Source organism: Phyllostomus discolor, chromosome 9 (genome assembly GCF_004126475.2).
Source record: "Phyllostomus discolor isolate MPI-MPIP mPhyDis1 chromosome 9, mPhyDis1.pri.v3, whole genome shotgun sequence".
Taxonomy (NCBI): domain Eukaryota; kingdom Metazoa; phylum Chordata; class Mammalia; order Chiroptera; family Phyllostomidae; genus Phyllostomus; species Phyllostomus discolor.
Window position 1 is genome coordinate 98,044,417 of NC_040911.2, and position 24,943 is coordinate 98,069,359.

At 62.8% G+C, this 24,943-nt stretch overlaps 1 protein-coding gene across 1 annotated transcript in view; it reads right to left on the minus strand.

Moving 5' to 3' along the window:
- Positions 1 to 125: 125 nt before the first annotated feature.
- Positions 126 to 24,943, minus strand: part of RIPOR3 (RIPOR family member 3) — a 60,972-nt gene continuing 36,154 nt past the window's right edge. The window contains exons 2-22 of the mRNA XM_028524567.2: positions 23,215 to 23,333; positions 17,147 to 17,293; positions 15,954 to 16,032; positions 14,549 to 14,572; positions 14,185 to 14,238; positions 13,328 to 13,477; positions 13,119 to 13,182; positions 12,736 to 12,779; positions 12,464 to 12,589; positions 12,242 to 12,387; positions 11,362 to 11,491; positions 9,753 to 10,322; positions 7,177 to 7,307; positions 6,612 to 6,735; positions 5,812 to 5,947; positions 5,103 to 5,264; positions 4,364 to 4,525; positions 3,708 to 3,910; positions 2,520 to 2,603; positions 1,224 to 1,314; positions 126 to 798 (exon numbers count right to left, since the gene is read on the minus strand). Coding sequence (XP_028380368.2) covers positions 695 to 798; positions 1,224 to 1,314; positions 2,520 to 2,603; positions 3,708 to 3,910; positions 4,364 to 4,525; positions 5,103 to 5,264; positions 5,812 to 5,947; positions 6,612 to 6,735; positions 7,177 to 7,307; positions 9,753 to 10,322; positions 11,362 to 11,491; positions 12,242 to 12,387; positions 12,464 to 12,589; positions 12,736 to 12,779; positions 13,119 to 13,182; positions 13,328 to 13,477; positions 14,185 to 14,238; positions 14,549 to 14,572; positions 15,954 to 16,032; positions 17,147 to 17,293; positions 23,215 to 23,333 — 2,850 coding nt within the window. The 3' untranslated portion in view covers positions 126 to 694. The remainder of the gene's footprint in view (positions 799 to 1,223; positions 1,315 to 2,519; positions 2,604 to 3,707; positions 3,911 to 4,363; positions 4,526 to 5,102; positions 5,265 to 5,811; positions 5,948 to 6,611; positions 6,736 to 7,176; positions 7,308 to 9,752; positions 10,323 to 11,361; positions 11,492 to 12,241; positions 12,388 to 12,463; positions 12,590 to 12,735; positions 12,780 to 13,118; positions 13,183 to 13,327; positions 13,478 to 14,184; positions 14,239 to 14,548; positions 14,573 to 15,953; positions 16,033 to 17,146; positions 17,294 to 23,214; positions 23,334 to 24,943) is intronic.

Sequence of the window (24,943 nt, forward strand, 5' to 3'; positions counted from 1 at the left end):
GAGCAGTTTACATAACAGGCCCTAAGCTGACTTGCTTCAGAAGTTGAGTTTCGGGTTTCTTGAGGTCGAACGGAATGAGTGTCCTTCCTGACAGGACACAAGGGCTGTCAAACGTGGGGACAACGAGGTCCGTGGGCGGCAGGCTGCCACCACTCGGGTTGAGAGTTGAATCATGGAAGGCCTGGCTGTGTGTGCCCTCCCACCGTCCCCAGGTCCCCTGGGTGACAGCTGCTGCCATGGAAATGACTCCTTACATCAGTCTTCCCTTAGCAAGCTCACAGGCCTGCCGGCTGCCCCAGCCCCCATCTTCCTTGAGCCACAAGAGCTGAGCCAGCTGACGTGCAAGGAGACAAGTTCACGTTCACCTTGGAGCCTTTCGTTCCGGGCCCCCACCTGCCGGGCCCCGGCTCCTTCGTAGTGTGGCTGGTGCTGCATTCTGGGGGAGACGGGTTCTCAAAGCCAAAACTGACGACAGTTTAGTGGAAGCAGGTCAGCCTTCGACACGCGGCACCCCTTTGTTGCGCTCGGACACCAAAGCCCCACTTGCGCCCTGGGGCCTTGTAACAGCTCTGGACAGCTTACCCTGCAGGGGCGCACACCGGGTGCCCCCGCCCCGTCCACAGCCCAGTCCCCATGTGGGGACAGCAGCAGCAGAAATGAAGACGCCAGGTTTGAGCTCACCGGCTGAGGCTCTTTAAAATACCGTGATTTCCACATCTGCCTCCTGGCCAAAGGCTGCTTCTCTCTGTTCTGAGTAAAGTCTGTCCATCTTCTCAAAGGCGAAGCGTCCTTTCTCACCTGCAATGGGAAGGGGGTTTGTCACAGGATTGTCCCCTGCCTCGGTGTGTCCCGCTCTGCTAGGCCAAGGTGGCCTCAGCAGTTACTGACACCTGGGTGTTGGGTGCTGCTGAATAGGGTGGGGGTGGGGGCGTCTGGGGGACTCCTAGCCAGCCGACTAGTGCCTCGCCCCTGCATCTAAGACGGAGTCACGTCTCTTGCATCTGCTTCCATGCTCGAGAAACATGAAGGAAATGAAGTGTTTTTGCCACCTGAACCATGGAGAAAACCTACCTCGGCCGAATGCAGTTAAACGGATTGCTCACTGCCCATCCCGTGTGCTAATTCGTGTCTTTTGAGAGCTGGCCGTGGCGGCTCTGACACAACCTCGCTAAGGACCCGGGCCCCCCACCGCACTGCACAAGACGTCCGGCGTGTGACCTTACCAAATGACAGCGTGGCTTCCCGGGCTGCTGCTCGCACAGCCTCCAGGTCGGACTGGCACAGGCCGGCGATCTGGTCGATGCTCTCGATGCCCTGTTTGTGGAGAGAGGATCCATTAGGGGCACTTTGAGTAGCAGGTGGAATCCACATGGGTAAGCCCTGCAGGACCAGCCCAGCGTCATCGCTAGGGCCCAAGCCCCTTTGCTGAAGGCTGCTGGGTTGTTTTTGTTGCCTCAGGTTCATCAGAAGCCCCACTGCAAATGTCTCGTGTTTGCAGTCTGGACGCCCGCCAGCAAGCAGGCCCTAGCAATGATGAACGGACCGGCGAAAGGCCCACCTTGAACTGAAAAAAGACCTGCTTTCTCCTCCCGGCTTTCCCAACCCAACCCCACTCCAGGTCAGACTAGGGGAGGAGCAGCTGGGCCCCAGTTCAGGCACCCTTGACCCCCAGGCGCCTCTGCAGGACCCAGGACCAGGGTGCCCTTCAGCGCCCTCTGCTGGACACCCTGGTCCTTTTACTGGTTATTTGATGGTAACCCACGGACCTAGAATTTCCTGTTGGATCATTCCAGAATGAATGGGGTGAGTTTAATCCGTGCGGGACCACTCGTCATCTAGTAAATTGGCAATTCTTTTTTTAAAATGAGAGTTCTAAGTGCAATGAGGTTAAAGCTTTATGCACAAAAAATGGCCAGAATGACATTGTGTATAATGAAAAGGATGAACCTCCGTTTTCTACAGGAAGAGAGTAGGGGAGCAGGTTAAGTTAGGGCACACCTGTGGTGGACCCTTCATAAAGGGTTCCAAAGTACTGCCCGTCTAGCACAGGAAGTTCTTACTTGTTCACTGGTGTGAGACTGCATTAAGTTTTGTTGATACTAAACTGTCGATTTTCAGTGCTCGCTCTCACCCACGGACAAGAAATACACCAGGATGCCAGTCGTTTCCTCTGAGTGCCAGGATGATGCATGATTCACATTTCTGTGTTTTTACCACTCTTTTTTCCCCCTACAATGAGCTTTTAGCTTTTTTTTTTAATTGCGGATGTTAAAGTACAGAATCCGAGGTTTCCGAACTGAGTCCCTGGAGCCCCCCCTCCCCCGCTCGGTCAGGCAGCGCCAGGGCGGAAGCGCGCTGTGGAGAGGCCGCCACCTGGTGGGCGGGGCTGGCGGCTGCTCTCCACGACCAGCTCTTCCAGCTCCTGCTTCGGTCTTGGTGGAAGCGGTTTGGACATGAACTGCCTTGAGCGTTAACCACAGCAGGCTCCTCCGTCGCCGGCGGGGACAGGCCGGACTCACCCTGAGATGCTTCAGCGCCACGCACGCAGCCTGCTGGAGCCTTGCGTCGTCCTCGGTCAGGGCGTTGGTGTAGAAGAGCAGAGCCTGGGAAACGGGGGGCCTGCCGTGAACGAAGGGGAGGGGGTGCCGAGAGCAACGTCCCCGGGGCTCACGGCTGACCCTGCAGCTGCTGGCAGTAAGCCGGGCCCTCCTCACCTTTTCCTAAACAAGGTCAGGCCACGCCCCGGTCACCTCTGGGCCAGGGGCGCAGTCCCGAGATCTGTCCTACGGTATTGAACTTGTCTCTGGAAGCGCTGGTTTTGGGGCTGCTCGTACTCGAATGGAAAGCTCTCTTTGTGTAGCACTGTTTACGAGCTGCATTCTGAAACTGCTCTCTAGAGAAAATGCTAAATCTCATGCCCAGCCCGATGTCCAGCCAGGACAACAGAAGCCGAACACAGACGGAGCCGTCCTCCTCTGCTGCCCCTCGGGCCAGAAGGAAAAGCATCTTTCCTCCCGTCGTCACCCTCTTCCAATCACAGCTCCGCCCCGCCCCCCTCTCTCCCATCACCAGGGCCAAGTCCCTTCCCTGGAAAACAAAGCCAGCGCTTGCTTCACGAAGCCGTGAGCACGTGGGGATGTGCCTGGCCCTCGCCCTCGGGGAGCCCAAGAGACTATTAGTAAGGCCCTAGCATTGCTTCTCCTCCCACCTCAGGGGCTGGGACCTTGAATCTAGAATAGTCACAGGTCCAGGAACCTAAAAGGCGGAGGAGTCCAATTTCTTGGTTTTCAAATGGACTGACCACAGTGAGCCAACCGGCCACAGACATTCGCTGCAAGTAGATGAGGATGGAATTCTAAGAAAGAAACGTGTGCACACAAGTGACATCTCAGAGGCCCGATAGATAACATCGCAATGGGATCCCCGAGGTGAGCGCGGCGAGTGTGGTGGCGTGCGGTTCTGTGGGCTCCTCAGCTGGTGGCCCGGAGCCGCACCCAGGTCCCTCCCCGAGGCCAGGTCCGCCAACAGTGACGGCATAAGGAGAGCTGTGTTCGTGTTCGGAGCACCCCTAAATCCAAACACCTCACAGCGAGTACAACCCCAGTTACTCCCACCTTCGTATCTTTCCCAGAGAGAAAGCCTCCCTCCCTCCCTCCGCTCCCCCACACCTGCGGCCAGGAGGTGGCCACCCCTGCCTCATGCCGTACCTTCTCCCGAAAGCTCTTGTTCTTGGCCGCGCTGGCCAGGGCGGCGCTGGCTGCCCTGCACGCCCGCGGAGTCCCGTCCAGCTGGAGCAGCGCCCAGGCCCTCAGTGTCTGGGGCAGGGGCTGCAGCTGGCCCAGCCGCTTCCCCTGCAGCTTCCTGACCGTCTTGGCCTGCCCCGTGCACTGCAGCTCCTCCGCCAGCATCACTGGAAGAGACGCAGGAAGTGGGCCCAGGGTCCCCGTGGTGGTTAGTTTGGCCCCTGCCATTAGCCATGGAGAAGCAGATCCCAGAGCAAGTGCACGTGGTTGCCAAGGCCAGTCTGGACTGGCTTCAGAGGGGCCTTCTGGACTCCCTAGGAAGGCTTTCCAGCGAGGGATCAAGTTCGCCGCGGAGTTAATACAACCCCAGCCCAGACTCCAAGGACGCTGGCCGGCAGAGTGCCCCCATCGTCTGCAACTCCGACCTCGCTCTGTGCGGCAGCCTTCCTCCCCCAGGGCTAACCCCATCACACACACGGCCGGAGGGGCAGTCTGATTAAGTCGGGGTTCTCAGAAGAGCAGCTGGAGGGGAAGGATGCTGCGGTCCTGAGTGACTGACTGGCTTCCGAGAGCCGGGACGGCGCGCTCCGTGGACGTGGCTCTGAGGCCACCGGCCGTACCTTCCTTGGTGAGCTGGGCGAAGTGCTTCTCCAGGTCCGAGACGCTCTGCCTCTGCAGGTAGCCGTGGAACTGGAACCAGGTGACGGTCTGTTCCTCGGGGAGGCCGGCTCCCGGGAGCAGCCCGCCGCAGCTGAGCACCTGCTCCAGGAGCCTGCGGCACACTGGTGAGAAGGCGCAGGGTTGGACCGTGAGGCGGAACGGAGACTCGCCCGGGGCACTCCTTAGCCCCTTAGCCGGTGTGGCCAGTCTAAAGGCTCTCTAAGGGCACATGGGTGGGTGTCTCTCCACACCTCCCGTCCCCGAGAGAAGGGGCGTGCTCCTGGCTCCGGCAGCCTTGGGGGAGCGAGCATCTGCAGGGCCAGAGTCGGGGTCAGGGGATATGCGGGTGGCTGAGCAGCCCCGGAGGTGCGTGGAGCTGCTTATGCTCCAGAGCCACTGCCCGGAGCAAGACTGTTGCCCTTCGGCCGTTAGCAGGAAATGCCCTGCACTCTGAGGGGCTGTCGGACACCTTTATGATGCAGATGTGAGGTTCCTTCTTAACCCCTTTCGGGTTCTGGTGGGAGCCACGGAATCTGTCCCCAGAAACAAGCACCCCCACTAATGTTTGGGGTTTCACACACTCCTCCGCCATCCCCCCAGTAAAAGGAGGTGGCCTGCAGACTCTCAGAGGGGCCGCTGGGCCAAGAGGAGGGCGCGGGGACGCAGGGCAGGGTCCCCTGTGCAGGTGGGGGGAGCTACCTATTTCCAGCTGACCCGGGTACTTCCCCCTGACGCGGTGCAGGAACGTCTTCTTGAGCTGGCTCAGGAGCGAGGCGGCGGGGCAGGCCAGGACGCCGCCGGGCGCGGTGCACGCCCTCCACAGCTTCAGGCACCCCTTCCTGCGTGTGGCCTGCGGGACGACTGAGAACCGAGGCCCGGACACCTCGCTGCGGCGGGCGGAGCGGGCACCAGGGGCCCGCAGATCCCCCCCACTGGGGCCTGAGGCCGGGGCATGGAGAGGCCACACGCAGCGTCCTCTTCCCACTCGCCAGTGTGACACAGAGGACTGGCTTCAGCTCTAAGCACCTTCCCCGGTCACCACCCACAGTCCATAACCTGGGGCGGCTGCTGTCACCAGCTTCTCCTTACGGGCAAGGGGAGGCCCCAGGGGGGCAGAGGCAGAACTGGGGTCCCAGCTACGGTTTGTCTGAGCGCGTGCTGGGGGCCCAGAGTGTGTCTCGAGGCCCCCGAAGCGGAGGCTCAGGGGGTGACTCACTGGCCCGGGGCCCCACAGCTGACCGCAGAGCGTGTGCGGCTCACCCCAAGGCTGTGCGGCCTCCCTCCCCGCCCCCACAGCACGTCCCTGAGCCCTGTCCGTCCGGCTGAAGAACTTTGGACATCAGGGAGACGCGGCCTGTCACTTCGTGCCACTCACGTGAGCAGCCCCTGGGGGCGGGCGGTGACTCACCCTCCTCGACGGATGTCGCCTTGCTGGCCTTCTCGAAGTCGAGCGCGGAGAGGGTCTCCAGAACCTGCTTCTGCTGCGCGGCTTCCTCCAGGAGGCACTCCTGGACCATCCCCGGCAGCCCGGGAGAGGCCAGTTTCTGGGGGAGGGCCCACGGTGCTCCAGGTCAGCGCGGACAGGCCCGCTGATGAGGCCCATCGTCTTGGCGGGGCCCCCACCTGCCCCAAGCCCACCCTCTCTGCCCCAGGGCTTGCTCCCAGCCTGCCATCTGGGGGTCTTCGCCAAAGGGGCTGGGACCATAGGCTACAGGCTGGAGCCGCCAGGGGCTGCCTCTGCCGCCAGAAGGGACTGGCCTGCCTGAGAGTGAAGCCAACACGCACCAGCAAGCAGAGCGGAGACGGGGAGAGGCCCGGCCGTGGCGACATTTGAAACCACGGATCCAGCTGGGCCTGAAGCCCACCTCTGGGCTCGTCGGTGCTGAGCGCCAGCACGCTCTCCCTTTAGGCTGAGCCAGTTTGGACTGGAGCTCTGGCTTCGACAGCTGAAGGAGTCACAGCCACTGCCTTTGATTCGGGACTGGGGCCGCATAAGAGCCCCACGACTCTGTACTTGGCCTGGACCTCCCATGGGCGAACCTCCTCAATCCCACCGGCTCCCAAGGTGCGGGTCTCTTGCCTCTGCACCAGGCTCCCTGCCACCTTCAAGGCCAACCCTCTGCAGGGAGAATTTCCACCCTGCCCGGGCCCCACGGCCAGCCGCCCCCTCTCCCCCCTCACCCCGTCTCCCCCAGGTCCCTCAGCCACCTGCAGCAGGGCCTTGCAGACTTGGAGGTGGACCGTGAGCAGCGTGTCCAGCTCGGGGGTGCCGGCTGTGAGCTCCCTGGACGACTCTTTGAGTGACGGCGGTGGGGGCAGGGTCCTGTCCTTTCTGAGTTGAAGGGAGAAGAACTAGGTGACCATTCTGGTTAGAGCAGAGGGTCCCCTCCTCCCTGGAGCGCTCTCTCTGATCAGGGAGGCCAAGGTGATGTGGTAGTCGAGGTGGACAGCTACGCAGAGGGGTCGGGAGCTCAGTCACTGCTGCGTCAAGGTCAGAGGCCCTGCTGTGTCTTCCATCCTTATTTTTTAAGATTTTTTTAAAAAGCCTGTCTCTCGGAGTAGAAAGCCCAGGGCCAGGCTGAGCTGTCCTCGCTCACTCTGGGCCCCGGGGACCTGCTCCGTGCCACGCAGAGTTGGGGTGGTGGGGGGAGGGGAGGCACAATAAACAACGAAAGGAAACACCAATCGGGCAGTGGGGGACACGGGCCAGGAGGCTGCCGGGGAGCACGGAGCTCAGGCTGGTCACCTGGTCAGTGCTGGCGGGTGCACTCACCGGGGACCCTGGGGGCCCCCAAAGAGGGACAGCTCACGGGGGGCGAAGTCGGCGTTGAGGAAGGCGAAGCTCTCCAGGATGCACTCCATCAGGCTCTCGGCCGAGCTGTGCTCCCGGCGGCCTCCGCGGGGCTGTGGGCGGGGCGAGATCTGAAGGCAGCCGGACCCGCCCACCCTGTCTGGCACCCCAACCCGAACGGCGTCCCGCACGTGGGTGATGGGCACGGGGTGAGGCACTCCTCAAGGACCGCCCCCCTTCCCTGAGAGGCGAGCGACAGGGCGTGGTGCGCATGCTCCAGGGAGACAGATCCCGAGAGACATGGCTCATCGCAGACACCCCGGGGGGCAGGGCACGTGGCAGGAGCGAGTGAGGGGTTGCGGGGCCCTCCCCCAGGAGGTCCGACGCCGCTGCTGCAGCCCCCCCCGCCACTCGGGAGCAGGGGGCCGGTGTCGCCAGAGTGTTGTGTTTCCAAGAACAACTGGAAACCTGGGCTTTTGTGGGAAGCCGCCCTGTTTTTAAATACTACTAATTTCAAGTTATTTTAAAAACGTGGTGCGAGTCAAGCCAGACACCTCTTCAGGGGGTTCAGAGGTGCCGCGTTAGCCCGCGGACCCCGGGTGTGTGCTCTCCGGGGGGGAGACGCGGAAGGAGCGGAGACGGGAGGCCGCCCCGGACTGGGAGGGGACAGAGCGCTGGAGCCACTGCGCCACCTCCGCTCAGGTCCTCCGACATCCAGAAAGCCACCGCTGGAGATGTCAGTCTCGCCCCCTCGTGGCGGGCTCCAGAGCTGGTTCCGGGCTCCCGGCCCGCCAGCCCGGCCTCGTCCCGCACGAGGCAGAGCCTCAGCGGCTGCCGCCCTGTGAGCACAGCTGGGCTCCGGGAAGTGGAGTCCGAACACAAAACTGTGGGCAGCAAGAGAATAACATGGCTGGCCCCAGGGATGTCCTTTCCTAACGCGGGGGTGGGGGGGAGGGGACTGCACATCTCTACCTCTGTGTGTGCACACCCAGGCGACGCTCGTCACCCGCACCTGGCTGCAAAGCCGCCGTGAGTTCATCACCGGGTTTCGGAGTCTGGAACCACCACGGACGGCTCCTCTGGGAAATGCAGAAGCCGCGGGCCTCCGGTCCCAACATTCCCACCAACGGCCAGCGGGCGCCCGGGTTTCATGTGTGTGTCTGTTTCCAGACGCCTTCCTTCCTACGTGTGGTCTATTGCCTCCCAATGAAGGCCAGCCAGCAGCCCGCACCCCACGCCCAAGCCCCGTATTCTCTCCACGAGGCGCTCTTCCGACACTAGCCAGCGCTTCAGCCCATGCTGGGGCCATTTACAACAGCACGATCGTTTTAAACACACACACGCGAGCACACACACGCACACACACAAACACAGATGTGAAAACCCAGCAGTAAGTAGACAACAAAATACAGTGATGCAGTATGAGAGGTGAAACCAGATGCCGAGTGTCACCGTGTCCCAGGGGCATGCCAGGTGACCCACGTTGTTGGTCACTCCGCACCTGACGGTGTCACACGAGTGTGGATTTGGGGGTCAGAGGTAAATTTTAGTGAGTCAGTGGATTCACCAGGAAAAAAAAAAGAACCTATGAATAATGAGTATATATTTAAATACACACATTTGTGCACACATACCTGTGGGCATAAATTCTCTTTAAAAAGTCAAGCTAAAAACCATAGCCTGTAATCATTTTTATTCTTCTAACTCGGTTTGCCAAGAAAAGAGAAGTTCCTCCTCGAAGATGGTTAAAATTATTGCCTGATTGCGGTATTATTTTAAGACCTGTGTGTAAAGTGGGCATAATTTTTCAAATTACAGGTGATGGGCCGTGTGCACCCTGACAAATTGTTCTACATAAAAACGCTGTTAAGAAATAGAAAAGAAAAGTAACTCCTTATATTGTTTTTTTTCTAGAAATCTTCAGGCAGATCCTTTTCAAAGACCACAGCGGTGGTAAATAGTGAACCTTTTTTAAAGTTCCTGGACAGAGAATGAAAACCCACCTTTTTTCACCTGTGCTGATTGTAACCTGGGGGCGGGGGGGAAGGGATAAAACGAAATGAGTTTTTGCGGGGAGCTGTTACTGCAGGGCCAGCGTGTATCCTACACAAAACACATGGCTTTGTACATTAATTGGTGTATAAGTGGTGCTGGTGCGATACATTTTATTTTATGTGCATTTAAATTTATGCAAACCCCAAAAGTAACCTGCCCTGGGCCAGCACCTCTGAGAGCCACCTGAGAAGGGCCCCTGGCATCCCTGTCCGGAAGTTTCCGTGAGGGGCGCCTTCCGTGGCGCCAGCTGTGACCGTGAGAATGCTCCGAGGGTGGGATTTTAATGCCTGGCAGCAGCCTCACCGGCTCAGGCGGGATGGGGGGTGGGGCTGAGCTCTGGCCCGACGGGGAGCCAGTTATCCACTCCGAGCCCCAAGGAGGGCTCCCCCTATCCTCACTACCGGGAGAGGAGACACTGCCCACCCAGGCGGTGAGCCTGGGCTGGCTGCCCCTGGGGCCCACTCCCGGTCAGCACACCCTCGGCAGACAGAGCATGCGCATACCTTCAGCCGGTCCCTGAAGCTGAGGACCTGGTACTCCAGCTCCCGGAGCCGGGGCTGGGAGGGGCCCGTGCACCTCAGTAAGTCCAGCACCTCCTGCAGGGGCCTCTCGAGGCTCAACCTCGGCCCTTCCGCTCCGTCCCCCGTTTCTCCTTCATCATGGTCTCTCTGGCTGCGCGGCATCGCGTGGCTGTGGAGCGGGGAGCCCCGTGGCAGGTTAGGGCTCTCGACTCCCAGATTCCGCCAGCCGGGCCGCTCCACGAACGAGCCTCCTGCCAGGTGGGCCATGTCTGGCAGGAGGCCCAGGGGTGGGGGGTCCTCCTGGGCCTCTTCAATGGAGGCACTGGGGCCAATGGCCAGGGGCAGGAACCCCACATCCGAGGTGGACGCTGATGTGCTGGTCTCAGTGTCTCGGGGGTCCTCGGAGCTGAAGGAGTCCATCTCAGGCAGCTCCTGGCTCCGGCTGCACAGGCTAGGGCCCCGAAGGTCACTGTCGGACAGGTAGCTGAGGATGGAGGTGGCCCTTGGACTGCCCAGCAGCAAGGCCTGCTGCGCTGGCTGCTGCAGGACAGACTGGGGGAGGGGGGGACACAAGACCAGCCTCACTGGCCGCCCCAGGGACCACAGCGAGGCTCCGCCCACCACAGACACCCCCTCTGCATACTCCCATCCTCTGGATGCCCGAGGCCCACCCGGCTGACCTGGAGGGGCCGACAGTGCCCTGTACCCTCTCTGCTCTGACTCATTAGCCCCAGTGGCCTCCTTGCCACTTCTCAGACCCTCCAGGTTCACTCCCACCTTCCCGCCTCAGGGCCTTGGCGAGGGCTGTGCTCTCTCCCCTGAAATGTTCCCTTTTATTTCCTCCCCGAGGGTGAGGTCCCCACCCGGCCGGAGGAGAGCCTGGCGCATAGTTTTGAGTGAGTGACATGAATGGAGGAAGGACCTGCCCTTCGGAACACAACACATGCCCACTGAACACAAACAACAGCAGCTCATCATTGCATTGAGCATCTGGTGTTCACACACCCTCTTTTGGGGGCCTCTGTGCTTCCCCATTTACCCGTCACCCCTCTAGGCCTCCCACGCCTTTCACCTATCACTAGGGTAAAAGGGCTGCTTTAGATGAAAAGATGGAGAAAGCAATGCATTTGCTCCCAGGTGGCACCGAGTGTGTCTGGAAGGACAGGGAAGAGGTTGACAACAGGCTAGGGAAGGGACCAGATCCCCGGAGGCCACAGGAAAAAGGCGTCCTGCTGTGTACTATGTCAAGGTATTACCTCCTGGAAACATATTCCATTCAAGTTGAAAACAAAAATACTAGAGGCCAAGTCCCTGGCTGGCGGGGACAGAACCACCCAGCAGACCTTACTCTAGGCATCCAGGAGAACCAGCCAAGCCTAGCAGCACCCCCAGAATAGAGCCAGCATCGAGGAAGAAAAAGTACAGAAAAACACCCAGGATAACCCCAAACAAAGGAGGCGGAACCCAAAGCTTGCTTCATGGAGAGGCGCCAGGCTGCCCAGCCGTGCCCCACATGCCGGCCCCGGGGAGCCGCCCCCCACCAGCGCCAGCGTGAGTCCACAGCACCTGTGCCCCAGCAAGGCCCGCTCACCAGGTAGTACCGCTCCCGGAAGCTGGGGGTGCTCGGGGGCGTCCAGTTGTACAAGGAGCCCTTCCTGCTGCCCACAGAGAACTTGACCGTGGGGCTGGGGGACACCAAGAAGCTCTCAGTATCAAGCGGACTGGAGGCGAGAACAGAGGGCCGGGGTGTCACTGAGGCCTGGGGAGGCCTTCAGACGTGCCTAGGACGGGGGGGGGGGGGGGGGGGTGTACTGGAGAGGCGGTGGAGGCCTGGGAGGGGTGGGGCCTCGCCCGGGGTCGCAGGCAAAGCTCCGAGACTCTAGGTCCACATTCTCAGCCTTCTTGGGACCGTCTCTCAGACACCCACCACACTGAGGGCCCTTAGCCAGAGGGCGAGGGGCAGTGATGGGCCCCCCACGCGTGAGAGATGCCCCCTGCAGAGGTCCCTCGAGAAGCTCAGCAGATGGGCGGGAGACAGACACACAGTGCTTGCTGCCTGCCCGGGGTAAACCGCATCACCACGCGGCTCAGATGGCTCGTCTGTAAAGGGCACCATCCTAGAAGGACCCCTATGTCAGTCCCAGCCACAGGTAAGGCTGGGGGACCAGGGCCTCGCCGACCCTGCCCTCGGAGCGGGTAGGTCTGGGGGCCTCCCCCACGCCGCCTCACAGAAACGTGCTGGCCCTCAGGTGCACACTGGCCTGGCTAGAGGCGTCTGGAGCCCAGCCCCACCCCCGGGGCCTGCGGCCCAGCGACTGCAGGCCCTGCCTCCTGGGAGGTGAGGGCGGAGACGCTGCCGAGTGGGTGCTAGGGTGTGGTGTAGACACCAGGGGGAGCCAGCGAGACTCATCACGTTGTCACTCTGGGCGGGCACCCCTCCGGGTGGGAATTTGGGGCCGACCCCGACTCACTTCCACAGCACCTCCAGCTGCAGCTTGATGGTGCCCAGCTCTGTGATGTCCACCACGATGACCTGCGGCCGGGTCGTGAAGAAGTCGGTGATGTCGCAGGTCACCGTGCCCACAGCCAGTGAGCTCAGGCCGCGCAGCTCGGTCACCTGGGGGGCGGGGAGTTGCAGGTGTTTTCTAGCCGAGCCTCCCGAGGCCCCGGCCCCACCACTAAGCCCCGCCCACCTTGATCTCAAAGTTCTCGTGCAGCGCGGGGATGAAGGCCTTCTCCTCCTCATCCCAGGTCTGGCTGTCGTCCGACTCAATCCGCCCCTTCAGCCTCCAGCGCTGGCGGCCCAGGCGCAGGACCACCTGAGGGCAAGGCCCAGGAAGGGATGCATCAGCTGCCCCAGGTGGATGCCCCCCCTCGCCACCCTCATGGGGGCCCTTCCTGCCAGCTGGGACCTGGGGATCCCCGGAGGCCTGGCGGGTCCCCTGATCCCGGAGGCTGGCCGTACCTCGTACTGGTCTCCTGGACAGAGGCGCGCATAGCCCACCAAGCCTGGAACACAGAGGTGGGCCGGTCCTTCTCCGTCTTCCTCTGCCCCAGCCCCACGTGGTCGGGGCCTCACTGGGGAACCCCCACCCCCACCCGAGTCTGGGAACCACACTTAGAGATAAGCCATGGCGATGCACAGTGGACAGGCCTGGACCCTCCTGTCCAGCTCGGGAGGGAAGGTGGGGCCTGCCCAAGGTCACGTGTCCCAGGGTGGAAACCCAGGGCGGGGCCAGGACCCCCGAGTTCTGGCCCATGCCCCGCCCTCCGCGGAAGTTCCAGGGCCCTCCAGAAGGCCCGACAGTCCGCCCATCGGCCACCGTCCACCCCCTTCAGCCCTGTTACCTTTCATCCTGACGTGGAACTCGCCCAAGTGGGCCTCCAGCGCCCCCTCCAGGAGCCACATGTCCTGCAAAGCCCCACACAGAAGGGCTCAGCGCCGCGCCAGGCTGAGCCTCTGGCCCCGCCACACGGAGGCGCATGGGCAGAGCTTCCTCGGAGCCCCCGAGGCCGGGTCTGCCCCGCTCCCGGAGCCCCCACGGCGGGCAGCCCACCTCTGAGCACTCCTGCAGGCTGCGGCCCAGCTCCTGCAGGCTCTCGCGGGAGGCGCGGCTGGGGGGGCACCTGGAGAAGGCGCGCTGCATGTTGGAGGCGCCGTCTCGCAGGCGGCACTGGATGCAGTAGCTCTCGTAGAGTTCGTCCACCTGCCGGGGGCACGGGACGGTGGGAGCTGCCCACGCCGAAAGCAGGGCCCGGGCCCAGACCCGCCCACCATCACTCACTCTCTGGGAGAGGCCGACCTGTGCTCACGTCCCCACCCAGCCCCTATTGGTGGTCGCACCCTGCACTCCCCCCCCCACCCCGCTGGCGGCGCATAGGATGTGAGCCCGTGGGGGTAGGAACCTCGTCTGCCTCACCCACTTGTGTCCCCAGCAGCTGGCACGCAGTCAGTGCACAGTGAAAGCTAGTGAACTGGACACGCCACCCCTGGGCAGCCCCGTCCCCTCTCCCTGCCCGATTCGTCAACAGTAAACGGGGCGGGTGGGTTCAGGATGTCCCGCCCGCCCACTGGGCCGCTGGCTGAGTAAAGCAGGATCACAGAAGGATTCGCAGACTTCGGACCTTAAAGGTCGTGCTGTGTGACCTCAGGCAATCCTTGTCCCTCTCTGGGCTCCCACTCTCACATCTCTAGGATGGGATGCTTGGTCTCAACCCTCTAAGACGGAGCGTGAGGTCTCTCTGGGCTCAGCCCCTGCAGTTCCTGCTCCCTTGACTTCCTCCAGCCACTCAGCACCCGGGGAGCCCTCCTCCCGCTCAGGGGGGGCCTGCTGGCTCCTGCTGCCCAGCCAAGGCCCAGCAAGGACAGAGGCTGCCCCGACCCCACCAGGAGACACGCAGGAACCAGGCTGACCTTGCTGATGTGAAACTCCATCTTCCGGATGTGCCTTTCCACGGAGCGCGTTTGCTTCTCCCAGAAAAAGAGAAGCTGTTTTAAACGCAGTCGGACCACCCGCCGCCTCTTGCCACCCTCCTTCGGGCCCGACACAGAGAGCTGGACTCAGGACCAGGCCGGCCCTGCACCACCCTTGAGGAAGGCTCATCGCTGGCCCTCAGTTTCCCCATGTGTAAACTGGGGGAGGGGGGGACCCCAGGTACTTCTCCCACAGGACGGCCAGAGGATGGCGTGGGGGGAACAGAGACATTATTCTCATCCAGCCAGGCCCGGCCACGGCCCACCTTGCTCACCAGGTACAGAGAAAGGGCGTTTCACTCACCTTGTCCAGGTCGTAATAGAAGGCCTGTGCGGGAGGGAAGAGGGGAGGGGGGAGGTGTCAGGGCTCTGGGTGCTCCCCCAAGATCTATGAGGCTACCTCCCAGGGGCACCTGAGCCCAGAGGACAAAACACCAGCAGCCACTCCATCCTCTGAGGCCTGGGGTCCAGGCAGAGGAAGAAGAGAGGTCAGACACAGGCGCTTTGGGTGAGGCAGCTCGAGGCCGGCCTCCCCTTCCCCGCTGTGTGTCCCCAGGAAGTTACTCAACCTCTCTGAGCCTCTGTTTCCTCCCGTGAAATGGGAGCGCCACAGCACCTTCCCCCGAGGGTGCCATGAAGAGTAAAAAGACGAAGTAAGCGAGCACCCAACAAAACGGGGACCACTGCGATCTGACTGTGCGAGGGGTGACTTCAGCTGTGACCGGAAGTGAGGTGGGTGGGGAGAGGCCGCCGCACCACCCAAGGGGTCAGGCAAAGCCAGGCTGATCTGGCTGGGGTGGAGGGGGGTGTCGCCAGAGAAAAACATGTATTTTCAGGGTAAGCAAGTCTTTGTATAAAGCGCAAGACAGTAGGTATTTCAGGTTTTGCAGGCCAGGTGGCCTCCGCCACGGAGGCATGAAATCGGCCACAGACAGTATGTGACGGGTGCGGCCTGTGTGGACAAAGGGCAGTATTTCCCAAAGAGGCCCTGGTTCGCCCCCGCGGGCTGGCGTCACCGTCCCTGAGCGCGGAGGGGTTCCCCAAGGCTGGAGACCCGCTGGGGGGGGGGGGGGGAGGCAAGATGTGGAAGAGCGTGCAGGCTCTGGGTTCGATTCCACAGCACGGCCACAGCCCAGAGCCCTCTCCACACCTGGTGCGAGTGTTTGTGTGATCACGTGGCCGAGAGAGAAACGTGGAAAGGTAAGTGTTAGCGTTAAACAGAGCGGCGAAGACACGATGCAGGAGGGTGTGGAACAGAAAGGAACAATGGATTGGACTCCGCCCCCAAATTCTGTGTTTGCTCACGTGCGGATTTATGCAAAGCTGTACACGTGGGATTATGGGATTAAACACCATGTAAGAAGTAAGGAACGAGGAAAATCCCCAAGTCTTTAGCCGTGGCCTGTAAACTGGGGGCCCCCCAAAACAGGCACCTCCGCCCACCCACCCGCCTCACAGTGGTCCCTAGGACCAAAGAGAGAGTGGAGGTGGGTGGTCAGGTGGGTGAACTCTGCACCACGTTGGGGGCGCTGGGGAGCTTCCCACCAGCCCCCGAGGTTAAATTCACCCCAATAGAAAGCCAGTCCATTCCTTAGGTCTCTGAGTCCCAGAGATTCGCCCCCATGATGCAGGCAAGGGGGTGGGGGAGGGTCCGTCTTTGAACCCTGGCCAAGGCTGCCCCAGGGGGAAGGGGTAGGGAGGGGTCTCACCAGCCTGGAATTCCTGTGGGTGTCCTTGTGGCGCCCTGACAGGTAATCCAGCTCGGCCTGCTGGAGGTACAGGTACTCCCTGTGAGGACAGCGAGGAGGAGGAGTGGGAAAAGGAGCAAGAAGAGGAAAGGAGACGGGCCGATGACCAGCGTCCTGGAGTGCCGGCAGCCACAGCCTCCGCGTGGACAGCAGCCGTGGTTCTCAGCGGGCAGAAGGCAGAGAGCAGAGGGCAGACCCTCCCACCCACCCGGAAGCCTGGCCCCCTCCGCTGGGCCTCCAGATCCCACGCCCTGTGGGCCGTGTGCCCAGCGCCGTGAAACATGGGGAAAGTCTCCGTCATCCCCACGCAACCCACAAACAGGCTGCACCCTCCTCGACCCCGTCTTAGAGGTGGGCACACTGGCCCCCGAAGACCGCACGTAACCCAGCGCAGGGTCACCCGGCAGGGAAAAGGCTGGACCCAGGCCTGAACCAGGCAGCGGCCTCCGGAGACCGGTGCCTCCCCCCAGCCCCAGGGAGGCCCGCAGGAGCAGCCCTGCCTCATGGTCAAGGGCCGGCTGTCCTGCTGCCTGGCTGCCTGGGGCCGAGCCCCGGCCAGCCGCCTGGAAAACGCATCCTGGGAAGCGCAGAGAATGCCGTGACCCGGGACATCTCACGTGTGGTTTCCGGCCAAAGAGACTCGGACAAGAAACCTGAGGTTTGGACTCGGGAGCCGGGGGGGAGGTTCCGTCATAGATTTGCTGGGTCACCCCAGGAAGGCGACTTACCCTCTCTGTGCCCGTTTGCACCACTGTCTGTAAAGCACAGCTCACTCAGAGGTTTGCCCCCCCCCACCACCCTGGGGAAAAGGGGACGCTGTTGACTCCACACAAGCCTCACATAGGCGGTCCTACGGGAATCCCCAGGGGCTGTCCCGGGAGGTGAGCTCCTTGGAGATAGCTGTCCCCACTCTGGGCTCAACCCCCAGCCCCCTCTCTGCACCAGCACCAGGTGCATTGTGGGAGGAGAGCGAGGGATGCCTCCTGGGCGGGATCCCGGGCCAGTGGCTTCCCCTCTCAATGAACGGCCAGGAGCTCCCTCTGTGGCCCTTCCAGGCCAGACCCGGCCACGCCCCTCAGGGACGGCTGGGAGGAGCAAGCAGGCGAGGAGCCAAGGAGTCCACTCTCGAAAGGCCCCGCGCGGCCCGTCCTTACTTGAGGCCTCGCTTCAGAGCTTCGAAGACCTTCTTCACTTGCTCCGCCTTGGAGTCCGGGCAGACGGACCCCTTGCGCAGCGTGCCGTACATCTTGGAGGGCTTCGCGGGTGTGCGGGGCCTCACGGAGTTCCTCTGGATGGACTTTCTGTGAGGAGAGGCGGGGGTGGTCAGAGCAGGGGTGCAGACAGAGTGTTTCCGGGGGGCAGGCATTCTGGGGACAGCGGCTGGAGCTGAGTCCCGCCCTGTCACCACCGCGCTGCACGGTCTCGGGGAAGCTGCTAAGACTCCCTGGGCCCAAGGTTCCTCATCTGTAGAACGAAGACTTGGGTTTTAGGACTGAACGGATGCCACCACTGCTACTACCAACAACCCGACGTGAGAAATGGGCTCACGCTGAGAAACACAGTCGAGCAGCCCAAATGCCAGTGCTCTCTGTTTGGCGTGCTGGGGCGATGCAGGCAAAGCCACGTGGGAGGCCAAGTCATAGCCCTGTGGTGTACCCATGGGGGTGGGCACCAATTGGCTTTGCCTGCCTGGCATCCATCCACCTCCTGAGGAAAACAGTGCCTCGGTTTTCCTCTGGGAACCTCTCCAGCCCCGACCTTTGTACCTGTGGTTTAGAGGGAGGTGGCCTAACAGCTCACCACTCACACACCTGCACACACAGGCATTCTGAGGCAAACCCATGCTCCAGACCTGGGTTAGTCGATATACTCCGCTCCCCTGGCCCAGGGAGAGGCATGGGGACCCAGTCTGGCCAGTGACCCTGTGGCAGAGCCGGGACCCAGACCACGCGTGTGCAGGGCCTCAGCTGGGGCCTTAACCAGGCGGCCGGGAGCAGGTGCAGGATCCCCAGGGTCCTCCGAGTCACCTGGAGGACTTAGAGCCACGCTGCTGACCACCCCCACCCCACCCCACCAGAGTCTCCCATTCGTCCGTCTAAGGTGGGGCCTGAGAGTTTGCTTTGAATGTGTTGCCAGGCACTGGCTGTGCTGCTGGTTTGGGGACTGCACTCTGAGCAGCACGGTCTCAGGGGAGTCACCATTTCTGCTTCACCCAGGGGCGTCCTATGGCTAGAAACCCAGCCCCGTGCCTCCCTGGGAGCCTCTGCAGTCTGCCGGCTGTGTTTTTAAGATCTAAAATCAGGGACGAGGACTAGTTCATTCATTCAAACGCTCACAGAGCATGGCTCTCCCAGGGTCAGGCTCTGCGAAGAACCCCACCCTCGAGGGCTCACAGTCCCCCAGGGGAGGCGGGGGAGGCTGTGGTCTGGAGAGCCAGGTGAGGGCGGAGGGGGCAAGGGGACACAGCTCCTGCTCCTTCGGCAGGCCTCAGAGAAGGGCCTCTGGGCCACCGCCATGCCCGGGTCCCCAGAGACCCAGCAAGCGGCCTGGCTGCACCTCCAGCCCAGCCAGATGCTGCATGTTCCATGCAGAGACTCAGGCACCTGCCGCTGATGCGACAGAGAGGAGTCGTCCCGGCCCCCCCTGCCGGCAGGCCCCACAACCCACAGCTTCCCTCCACGGCTGCGCCACCACATTAGAGGCTGCTGCAGCAAGGCCCTGGTCTCAGGGGCTGCCCTGGTCTCAGAGGCCGCTGCAGCAAGGAAGAGTCTGGAATCACATCCTGGCCCCTCGGCGGCCTGGCAACTGGGTAGGTAGGGCACAAGCTCCTGGTCAGCTGCCCATGTTCAAATCCCAGCCCCAGAGGTCTCAGGTAGGTAACTGGAGCCTCAGTTTCCCCATCTGTCAAAGGGGGATGACAAGAGTGCTTGCCCGCAGAGTTTTGAGGTCGTCATTCATTCAACAAATATTTGAAAAAGCACCTACTATGCCCCGGACACCATGTCAGGGGATGAGGGGGGTACAGCTGTGACTGAGACAGGCAAGACCCCTCCCTGGGAGGGGCTGGCCAGCTGGGGGAGACCGTGGGAAGTGGCCGCAGCGTCGGCTCCAGGGCCAGGTGGCAGGGTGTCTCTCCAGCTCCCCCGCTGACCAGCTGTGTGACCCTGGGCGAGTCGTCGAACCTCTCTGTGCCCCCGTTCTCTCATCTACGCAATGGGAGCCACGGGCAGCTTTGCCGTGAGATTCACGCCCATGAGGTCGTAAATGTCAAGGGCTTCGGCGGGTGGGGAAAGGGCAAACGCTGTGTGTGTCGAAGTTGAGACATGTCTTTAAAAATCATGCACCGGAGAGCGCGTGGCAGTGAGGAAAGAGGCAAAGGAAGGATGGTGGGTATAAGCAGGGCGAGCTGGGGGGCTCCCGCGGTCAGCCGGCGCAAAGCCTCTCGCATCACCAGTGCTCACCTCTGTGCTGCCCTCACTCATTCATTACACAAGTGACAGTTTCCGAAAGCCAGGAAGAGGCTGTTCACCCTCCTCCCTCGCCCTCCCTGAGACCGCCTCACCCACCTCTTGGAACAGACCCTCCACAAAGTTGCCATCTCGGGCCGGCAGAGAGGGGCAGGAAAGTTGAGGGTCCTGGCAGGTGGGCAGGCAGGCCAGCCGGCTGGTGGGGTAGGTGAGCAGCTGTGAGGCGGGGGCCACGCTCACCTGCCTGCTCCCGGGGGCCCACTGTCGCCGACAGGTGTGTGCCCTCAGCCAGGCCCCCCTTCCCTCCACCTGGAGACCTCGCTGCTGTGGAAGCTGCCGCTCCCGGGGAAGCTCTGAGCCCAGCGCTCCCGTCTGAGCGTCTGAGCGTGGACAGGGCAGGTGTGGCGGCCGCTCTGGGGGCTGGCCCAGACAGGCAGGGCGACGCGCCTGCAGCCTCCTCCGGATGTTGAAATCAGGCTGCAGGCTGGCCCGGCCGTGTCACAACCGCCGGTGCCGGGAGCGCCCTTGGGGGAGGGTGTTCCACCAGCTCCGGGAGGACTCAGTAAATATTCAACAGCCCCTGGCAGGCCCGACAAGATTCCAGACGGGCGCAGACACCCCGCTGACCGGGCACTCACGGGAGGAGGCCGCGGGGGCCGTCCTCCCGCCTGGTGCCGTGGGGAGAGACTCTCTCCGAGGCCCTGGTCCGGCCGCCGCAGGGCTCCAGCCTGTCCTCGGTATGACAGCAGCGTCCGCTAACCTTTCCTCCATGTCCAGCGGCACTGGGTGGGCGGGCTGGTGGCAGGCAGGCCCTCGGCCCTCGCAGAGGCCGAACTCTGCCCTGCGGGCACGAGCCCATTTCTCCCGACGTGCTCTCTGCGGCCCCCAGAGTCTGTGTCCCCTCAGGCACAGGACAGTGTGGGCACCTCCACTGTGAGCTCTCTGTCCAACCTCCTCTGCTGGATAACCAGGGGCTGCCACTGAGTGCTCCACCCCCCTCCCCAGCCGGACACTGCAGCAGGGCTCCTGGCTCAGGGGGGTGCCCGCCTGACTGATAGCTGCGGGGGGGGGGGGGGGGGGGGGGCGGAACACCTGGCTGAGGAGTGGCAGGGAGGGGGTAAGAGCAGCCAGGTCTGCCAGTCAGGGCAGAATGGGACAATGTCAGGGCCTGGCCTCCTCATGTCCCTTCCTTATTATATATGGCTTACTTAGAGCAGCCATTCACACCTTAGTGTGAAGTTCCCCCACCAGGCGACTTCCCCAAGTGAATTCCTTGATTAGGGAATAAAAAGCCGTGTCCAGCGTCAAAGGGGTCACCAGGGTGACCCAAAGGTGCCAGAGCAGGGGTAGGGCAGGGGACCAAGGGGCCACCTACCTGCCCATCTAAGCAGAGCCCAGCCCTGCCGCCCTGCGTTGAAGGTTATTTTGCCTGACCCGCACCGGCCGCTGGGTGCTTGGCAATGGGGCTGAGTTTCGGCCCGGTTGAATTACCTGGGAAATAGGGCCAGAGGTGAGGCCTGCAACCCGATCCAGGCCGCCCGGCCCTGGAGCCGAGGGTCCAGACCCCGGGGAGCTGGGCGGACACAGGACATTATAAACAGACGTGCTTCTTCCCGGTCGCTGTGGGCAGCTCCTTCCTCACCGGGGGCGAGGGGGCTGCAGAGGCTGAGGCCGGGTCATAGCCACGCAGGAACCACAGAACCGGTCGGGGCCAGCATCCTCCGGAAACCCCCACAGGGGGGACGGACCCCCAGGAGGGGGAGCCGCCAGGACAGTTACAGCCTCTGGGGGCCGCTCTCTTGGACTAGGGGGCAGGTGTTGCTCCCTTGCCGCTGACCGATGAGCCCTGGTGTCTGGGGTTGGATCCCGTCTAGTCTCTCCCTCCCAGAGGGCCGACCCCAGGAGTCTGGGAGGGGTCAGCAAGAGGCTGGGGGCCCACCTGGGGGCAGTCTCTGGCCCGAGTTCCCCGTGGGGCCTGAGGGGACATTTCCCACAGATGCGGGAAGCCCAGGGGCCCCGAAAGGCCTGACAGGAGGGGAGGAGCAGGCAGGACCGGCTGCAGAGTTCGGGGGGCCCAGAGCGAAAGAAAGCCCCGAGTCCTCTGCTCCACACTTAAAGGAGCCCTAGATGGTGATGGCAGAGGGTTAAATCTCCTCCAGGGGCCCTGTGCCAGTCTGCGGGCCCTCCCTGCCGCCAGGTCACAGGACAGAGTGCCCACGGTGCCTCCGGAGGGGACCCTCGCCATGCCAGGGTGTATAGTTGGGAGGGTCACAGCTTAGCAGCCCTGATTACAGACCATGGGATGGGGGCCCGGAAGAGGCCCAGAAAGAGGCAGCTCAGACAGGGTTCATTCAGTCGGGAAACAGCATCCTTCCCTGGTCAGTTTCCATTAGCCTCTCAGCCGCGTTTAGGGAGGCCTACTGTGCGCCTCCTCATGGTGGCACCCACACGTCCCCCCCTCGGAGGCTGGGGTCAGGGGCCTCTTCCGTGCAGCCCTCCTGCCCTGCCTGCTGCAGTTCCTCCCTGCACTGGCCGCAGCTGCGTCCCTCTGGGGGGTGGTCGGCTTGCTGTTCGCTGCCCTGGAGGAGGGCGGGGCCTGGGCCTCTCCCGGGGGGCTGGGCCCAGGGCTGGCCAGAGTGGGCGCTCCACACATGTCTGTGGAATGAACTGGGGATTCCCCGGGATTTCAGCCCCGAGACGCACTTCCAGGCACACCTCGGAGCTGGGCCGCCCAGGGACAAGGTGAGTGAGCGGGGAGGGCCTCAGCGTCAAGTCGGATGGGGGGGGGGGGCCCTAATGAGCTCCTGTTAAACCGAGGGAACGTGCAGTGGGAGGGTGAGGGCCTGGTCCGGGGCCCAGGGGCCCCTCAGGACGGGGCGGTGAAGCAGACTAGGCGGGAACTGGCCGGGGGAAGAGTGGAGGAGCGTGCCGGGGAAGGGCACACCCGTGCCAAGGCCGGGAGTGGGGAGAGGTCCACGTGGTGCGGCACGGAGCCCTGGAGCCCGGGCCCGGGCGGGCTTGGACTGCAGGGCAGTGGCCCCCGAAGCAGACCCACACACCGTACACCGTACACCGTCCCCCGGGGACCGCCTGCAGCTGGAGGAGATGCCTGGCGGAGCGGCCGTGAACTCACGCCCGAGGGTCGGCACTGACCCCAGGCCCGTCTCTGTCTGCCCCGAAGCTGCTCCTCCTCCTTCGCAACCGCTCACGCGCACCTGCGGTGAGCCAGCCTGTGCTGGCCGCCCGCCAGGGGCCACCTCCTGCTGCCCTCACGACAACCCCGTGAGAGGGAGGGACACTTGGGATCCTCCTCTCGCACATGAGGAAACTGAGACTCAGAGGTGAGGTCACTCGCCCCAGGCCAGAGGGCCGGGACAGGTGGCCCCATTTTCCGTCTTCCCGAACAGGAAGAACATTCCAGCCCAGCCCCGCCCCCGGAGCCAAGTTCCGACTCCGAATCGGTCAGGCCGGGCCGTGTGGCTGGGGGCCGGCTCCGCCTCCCCGGGCCTCAGTTTCCCGCTCTGCCAAGTGGGCCCGAGAGGTTTCTCCGGACGCCAAGACGCTCTCTCTCTTGCTCTCTCATGCACACGCACGCGCTCACCACGCACCACGTGCCGCACACTCTGTCCTGGGCGGTGGGCCCGGCGTGAGCGTGAGCCTCAGCCTCACGGGCAGTGGGAAGACGACGGCCCTGCCGCGCCCCCCCACCCCAGCCCTGGAACGAGCCCCCCGCCCACCGAGGCAGCAGAACTTACGCAATCCTGCGGCTCTGGGCGCTGCTGAAGCCGGCGAAGGAGGCGCTCCGGCCCACCACGCCCACGGCCCCCGTGTCCCCAGAGGACAGGAACCGCACCCTCACCGACATGGCTGTCACCTGTGGGGAGAGGACGGGAGAGTCAGCCTTGCCCAGCCACCTGGTAAGAGCATGAGGTGGTGATGGACCCCTCCGCCATGGCCTCCAGGGTCCTCACAACAAACGGGGGACAGCTGGTGCTGTCCCCAGCTCACAGAGGAAAAAACTGAGCCTCGGTGAGGTTAGGGAACCTGCTTGGGAGGAGCTGCAGGAGCGAGATTCGAACCCAGGTCTCCGTGCTCTGTGCTCAGGCTCCCGATGCCCGAGCACTGCTGCGTCCTCATGTGGGGGGTGGATAGTGCCTCCTGAACCCAGCTCTTCTCCCCTCCCCTCTGCTGCTCCTCTCCACCAGTAACCCTCACCTCTTCCACCAATCTTCGCTGAGCACCTACTGTGTGCCAGACACGGTGCTGGAGACAACGTACTGAGCAAGACAGTCAGAGGTCTTGCCCTCCAGGGCTCCCAGTCCTGCAAGGGGGCCAATGAGCCAGCGGACAAGCGCAGTAGGGAGCCGACAGGGAAGTGGAGGGGGAACCCAGGGGTCCTTTACCCAGCCACGGAGGAGGCAACCAGGGGCCAAGAAGGAAAGGCTGAGGAGGAGAGAAGGGGCAGGGGAGGGGAGGGAGGGTGCCTGAGCAGAGGGAACAGCATGGTCAAGGCCCGGAGGTACAAATGACATGGTCTGATTTCAGGGGCTTGGGAGGCGGCTCCAGGCGAGGTGGGAGAGGCCCACACAGCACAGCAGGTCGTGATGGCCCTGGGAGCCCCAGGGAGGACTTCGGCCTTGCAGCTGGGCCAGGGTGTCTGGGAGCCACGGGAGGGTTTCGAGCGGGGGGTGACAAGGCCCCGTTCACACGAGGCCAGCCTCCGGGGCTTCCCGGGGCCCCTGCCCCCCCACCACCTCATCTCTGACCCAGGCTGCAGCAAGGCCGGCCCAGAGCGCCAGCTGCCTTCTCTTTTTTCCAAACCATCCCTGAACTGGAAGGACGCCAGGACATCCCTCGGGACCGTCGCCCGCCCACTGCCTTCCAGCAGGGACCATCGGAAAGCTCTGCTCCCTATCTAACCTAAATCTCTGCTGCTACAGTTTCAGACCTCACTCCTCAGCCAGGGCGGGGCCAGGCCAAACCTACCGGACAGCCCTGCCCTGCCGGCTCCCTCACATTCCTGCTGGGGAGGCCCCTGCTTCCGCTCCCCTTCCCCCTGCCCCCTCCAGCCGAGTCCAGTCTCCACACCTCTGCCAGGTGGGGCCTCGGCCTGGAATAATTTTAATAATTTTGTCTTTCAAGCCACATCTCTCCAGTGCCCAGTCCTGCCTTTTTTTTTTTTTTTTTTTTTTTTGGTAGAGAGAGGAAAGGAGGGAGAAAGAGGGAGAGAAACATCAATGTGTGGATGCCTCTTGTGCGCCCCCTACTGGGGACCTGGCCCACAACTCAGGCATGTGCCCTGACTGGGAATCGAACCCATGACCCTTTTCTTTGCAGGCCGGTGCTCAGTCCACTGAGCCACCCCAGCCAGTCCTGCCTTTCGTGTGTCAGTCCTTGCCAGAGGCTCCAGAGCCCTCACTCTGAATCCCACAGATCAGTGCAGCCCCCACAAGTCCGACGCCCTCCCCCTGTGCACTCCCCACT